The sequence below is a fragment of the Schistocerca gregaria genome, chromosome 2 (genome assembly GCF_023897955.1).
Source record: "Schistocerca gregaria isolate iqSchGreg1 chromosome 2, iqSchGreg1.2, whole genome shotgun sequence".
In the NCBI taxonomy this organism is placed as follows: domain Eukaryota; kingdom Metazoa; phylum Arthropoda; class Insecta; order Orthoptera; family Acrididae; genus Schistocerca; species Schistocerca gregaria.
In genome coordinates, this window is record NC_064921.1 from 490,913,482 (window position 1) to 490,919,481 (window position 6,000).

At 42.0% G+C, this 6,000-nt stretch overlaps 1 protein-coding gene across 2 annotated transcripts in view; it reads left to right on the forward strand.

The window, feature by feature from the left end:
- The window catches only part of LOC126327862 (brachyurin-like), a 146,224-nt gene extending 142,833 nt beyond the window's left edge, over positions 1-3,391 (forward strand). The window contains exon 7 of one of the 2 annotated variants that reach the window (XM_049995924.1): positions 3,129-3,355. In XM_049995924.1, coding sequence (XP_049851881.1) covers positions 3,129-3,299 — 171 coding nt within the window. In that variant the 3' untranslated portion in view covers positions 3,300-3,355. Of the gene's footprint in view, positions 1-3,128 lie in introns of both variants that reach the window. The other variant, XM_049995925.1, reaches the window with a different exon arrangement.
- Positions 3,392-6,000: the final 2,609 nt, after the last annotated feature.

Consider the following 6,000-nt stretch of genomic DNA (forward strand, 5'->3'; position numbering starts at 1 on the left):
GTATTCGTCATCGCCATACTAGCGTAGCTCCCGGCGTGATGGTATGGGGTGCCATAGGTTACACATCTCGGTCACCTCTTGTTCGCATTGACGGCACTTTGAACAGTGGATGTTACATTTCAGATGTATTACGACTCCTGCACGGGCCTTTCTGGATACAGAAAATGTTCGACTGCTGCCCTGGCCAGCATATTATCCAGATCTCTCACCAAGTGAAAACATCTGGTCAATGCTGTCTCGTTACAATACGACAGTCACTACTCTTCATGAATTGTGGTATCGTGTTGAAGCTGCATGGGCAGCTGTACATGTACACGGCATCCAAGCTCTGCTTAACTCAATGCCCAGGCCTATCAAGGCCGTTATTACGGCCAGAGGTGGTTGTTGTGGGTATTGATTTGTCAGGATCTATGCACATACATTGCGTGAAAATGTAATCATATGTCAGTTCTAGTGTAATATATTTGTCCAATGTGTACCAGTTTATCATCTGCATTTCTTCTTGGTGTAGAAATTTAATGACCAGTAGTGTAATTTATACTGTTTAAGCTTTTTACTTAAATTTATTAGCACGACGTGTTTCGGCACCGTGTTGCTATTACCAGGTGCTTTGCAGTTACGTGCACATTAATCTGAAGTGCGATGAGGAGTATTTGCTGGGTGTGTCAGTAAGATTATATTCCCAAATTTAGCCCTGTACGGAAGGATTAATTTGTTAAAAGTATGTTCACATTATTTAATGTATTTACTCAGTTTTTTATTGAAAATCAATGTCTACCACGCAGAGCACAATAATAAACACATCATAATCATCACTTTTCACTTTCAGACATAAATTTTCATGTCTCATAGCATCTTTACTACTAACATAAATTTATTTCAATCGCTGAGCGAGTGCAGTTTTTTTTATATAAGCATATTTATGTCATGGAAAGCACCAGGTAGTATAACCGTTTCATATTTCATTGCTATTCAATAATGTTGAGTGAAAATGTTTTAATCTCAGTTAATTTTTTACATTAATAAAACAAGCACACAACCTGGGAGAAATTTTTGAAGAAATTTACATTGCTTCCTTCTACCTTGTCATTTATCAGTATTTTACCATGTACTGTACCATGAACGAAGATTTCTAGTTCTCTAGTTCTTCATACGAGTTCATTTGGCGCCCGTTGTGCTGTTCAAAGAAATTAAGGGAACATCCGCTACGTTAATCTATTTTGATAAAGGCAGTCCTGTGTTCTTATTGCATGGATTGAGAACTTCACTTTCAAAGTAGGCAACAATAAAAATCATTCGCCATCTACTGGCTGTGCTATGCGTTGCAATGTCAGGTGTTCTCAGAAGAAAGTGAGTATCAGTGTCCCAGTGTTTTCTAGTGAGGTACACAGATGGAAATTGTCATTTGCGGACGTTGTATTCAACCAAGCACATGCACTGCTACATCTTAACGCAATGCAAATTGCAAGGGCTGTCTGTTTCATCCAAAAAGGTTGGACTTTCAGTTGTACAGCTGCAGTTGCCAATGCCTCTTCATGTGTCATCCATAAATTGCGGATGGGCTGCAGGGAAAAAGATCAGTACACAAGGCGAGTTGTATAATTCCTCTGACGCATTATATCCCAACGTGGATACCGATATCTGTTCATCTCTGTGTTTCGCTGTCGTATGGATACCGCCAGAGCACTGCAAAACGACCTCAAAAGAGCCACAGGAGCCATTGTGTCCGGTCAGATTGTAAGTAATGGGTTACGGGATTGGACCTTACAACCCAGACGTCCTGTTCGAGCACCCCGCTTGACACGGCAACATTCTGCAGCACGTCTTCATTTCCGCCGCTCCTGTGTCAATTGACGACTTTGTCACTGACGAAACATGTTATTCTATGACGCAAGGCGATGGTCTTATTCGTGTGTGAAGGCCCATAGCGAGCGGCACCTGCAAAATGTTGTCCAGGAAATCAAAAATGCCTCAAATGGCTCTGAGCACTATGGGACTTAACATCTGAGATCATCAGACCCCTAGAACTTAGAACTACTCAAACCTAACTAACCTAAGGACATCACACACGTGCATGCCCTAGTCAGGATTCGAACCTGAGACCGTAGCGTTCAAGAAATCAACAGATTTCCAAGGTTCTGTGATGTTGTGGGGCGGCTTCAAAGTTGACACCATACTGATCCTCTGTCCGTGGTCGCCTTGTCGCCAGGCGAACAGATCCCTCTAATGTCAGAGGCAATAAGATGGCCGTCAGCAGTGGTGTATTGACACCTGGACATTGAAGCAATAGCACAGCATGGCACCTCCGGAGACTTATGCCAAGCTCGCCACTTAGGTGTCGGGCAGAGATAAACGATCACGGAGAGCATGCACCTTACTGAAGCGCTCAAAGTCCAATTAATAGTACCCAGGATAACGGGGTGAATGACTGTTTCCGCTTTGTTTTCGACATCTGTTGGAAAGTTCAGTTCTTTTTATGTAAACAATCGAGGTTGTAATGGCGTTTTTTGTGTGCCTAATTTATGGAAGACAAAGGTATAATTTTGTAACATATTCAGTCCTCAGTTGCTGCTCAGTGGAATATGGGAGCGCCCATAGTCAAGTTCACCTAATTCTTTTGAAGGATATGTAAGATCATTTGTGATATGGTGGAATTGGTGGCCGGTGTCCTTAATGTGGGTAGCTGTTGCTAATTTTGCATAAATGTTTGTGTTGCAAGTATTTTTGTTTTCGTTGTACTTTTTTCAAGAAGTCTCTCATGTTTGGCCTATATAAATGGCTTTACACATACAGAAGTAACTGAAGCAGTATAGATTATTTTGTAAACTTTTAATGCATTCGCTGACCTCAACCAATTCCAGACAATGTGAATCAACTTAAGTATAACGCTACTTGGAATGTCAGTGGCGTGAAAACAAAAATGAGATATAAAGCGTGGACTATCCCGGATTAAACTTGACTCACCATAACTGTAGATTCGCCACACTGACATTAGCATTCCAGGGCAGCGATTTAATGGACTTCCAGTGGCACTATTTTAGAAGCTTTAGCGATACACTTCTTCCTGTTTGGGTACACGTGTTCTGACCTACCACCATCAGAGGTTACACGGTGTGGTCACGTTGCAGGGTGACAGCGGCGGCCCCATGGTGATCGGCTCGACGGGCAGCTACACCCTGATCGGCGTCGTCAGCTTCGTGTCGGACGCTGGTTGCTCGAGCGGCGACCCGTCCGGCTACGCCAGGGTCACCTCCTTCCTCGACTGGATCTCCAGCACCGCCGGCGTCAGCATCTCGTAAGGCAGCACTCTAGTGACTGGCTGTTCGAGCTTCCTCAAGAACAGAAACTGTAAACAATGCAGTGTTCCAAATAAATAATTCAGTAAATGTAATGTCTTATTTACTGATTTCGTGCACCTTCAGACGTGCACCCATTACATCATGGTATCAGTTTTGCAATGTAATTCTCTTTCAATGTGTCCATTACACACATTATATTTGGAAATTCCTTATCGAATTCAATAATCTTATTCCTATGCTCAACACATACACAGAAACGGCATATCACGAGGCAGCACTGTGCTGTTGAGACGACAGGAAATGGCAAACAGAAAATCTTTCACAGAATTCGTCATTACCAATCACAAACAGATAATTTTTGAAGCAGACAGTAGGAACTCGAATGCGTCTTTGCCAGTTTCCCTAATGACGTGCACATCGATTCAACGAAAAAATGGCCCAAAGCAGTGGAACAGTTATGTTTGTACATATATGTGCACTGTGTCACTTCATATTATGTAAATTGCCGATTATTTTACTCCTGTGGGCCCCCAGACGGAATCTTCATTGAATAAATACACCGATTTGCTTCGGTAATAGCCTCCCATCTCCTCAGTCTGCAAATGCTTTACACAAATGATGAGAGACAAGATTGAGTAGCTTTTACTGTTGGATTTGAAATATGAAGCTTCCGATCTCTTACACCAGTACAGTGACAGAGAGAGATGTGACACTGAACGCCAACCATTATATTTTGTTCCTTCTTCCTGATAATGCTACCGCTAGCCGCGCGGGATTAGCCGAGCCGTCTTAGGTGCTGCAGTCATGGACTGTGCGGCTGGTCCCGGCGGAGGTTCGAGTCCTCCCTCGGGCATGGGTGTGTGTGTTTGTCCTTAGGATAATTTAGGTTAAGTAGTGTCTAAGCTTAGGGACTGATGACCTTAGCAGTTAAGTCCCATAAGGTTTCACACACATTTGAACATTTTCGAGACCGCTAAAATTACTATGTGTATGTGGCACTGAACACTGGTTCCCTAAGACAAAATTATTTTGAAGAATTTCTTTCAATTACTGCAAACACAAAACCATACTAAATACAGCCAAGACAAGCGTGTATGCACTAGAATAAAACAGACAGACTTAGTATTTTAAATCCAAAAGATGTGCGAAAGACTCATTTACATCTGTGATCTAAAATAACTGCATCTCCATTCCATAATATGTTTACCTTGCTACGGTATCCCTTACTGCTACTGAGTAGTTGCTTTTTGTAGTAGCAGTCAACATGAGCAAACTAGTTGTGACTTTGCCTGATATTGCTCGTGCCTTAGATACTTGGGCTACGCACGGCTCTGTTTAAAAAGAATACCTCGATGTAGTCGTAGGGTCGAGCCGAGCACGTCTGCTTTCATGCCCCACAGTTAATTCGCTGCAAATAATAACCTGTAGCTTTGACCGTGCAGCCTAATAGTGGATGCATTGGCTAGAACTGAGAGTTAATATAATACACAGAAATACAAAATAAAAATTAAACGAATGATTTAATAACAAGGCTACTATTTTAAGGTCTGTAATTGATGTAGACGACAAAGAATTAAAGCGAGTAATGCGTATTTTAGAAAGGACATCTCAGAAAACGAGAAGTGGTCCTACGATAGTAATGTTACTCTAAGGGCATTACGAGAATGGTAGCAAAATCCTCAAATTAAATAATCATCAAAGATACAAGAAAACTAAGCCCATTTCGTAATCTCAGTTACGAGCATTAACCTGCTCAAAACTGTTCAGAGGTCAGCATGATGATTCACAATTAACACACACCATACAAAGAATAGTAAGTCATACTCTGACTGTTCTCAGTTCCTTAAATCAAGCAGCAAACGTTACAGTCCTACTTTGGAGCACCCTCAAATTTCTTGAAATGTAAAGTCCCTTCAGAAGTTAAAGTACGTTAGCACTGTTTACCACCCAGAATCAATCTCCTATATGACCAAAACACGCACTTTACTTCAGGCACGTGTGCCTTATTCAAGAACACGGCATAAAGTGTTCAGAATCGCTCCCTTGAGCTCTTCATTCGAAAAGGCATAGTCTCCACTTGACCCCCGTAGAGTTCCCCTTCTGTCTGCTTTTCCATTGACTGAAGGCCGTTCCCGCCAAAAACACATCGTTCCTATGTGCTACAGACATGATTTGACTTGTCTTTATTTTCAGGACTAAAGTAATATGTTACAACAATATTTTAGTAAAGAAATGGTATAAACATTCTGTCTCACTCCGATAATTTACAATAATTATAAGTAAAGCCCTGTCGATAAATAAATAATCCAGTATTCTTGAGCAAGTTCGCCCACGATATATGACGACAGATTGTGCTTATATATCGTTTAAACATTTCTTTAGTGTCCTTTGGTTCTCTCTGGTCAATTGTGGTGTCCGGTAACACATGCGACTGGTCACTTTTAAATAGCACTTGCAGTGAACCTTTGAATAAAGTTACTGGTAAAATAGTAAACCGTTCGACAAATAAACACGAAAGTACACTCCTGGAAATGGAAAAAAGAACACATTGACACCGGTGTGTCAGACCCACCATACTTGCTCCGGACACTGCGAGAGGGCTGTACAAGCAATGATCACACGCACGGCACAGCGGACACACCAGGAACCGCGGTGTTGGCCGTCGAATGGCGCTAGCTGCGCAGCATTTGTGCACCGCCGC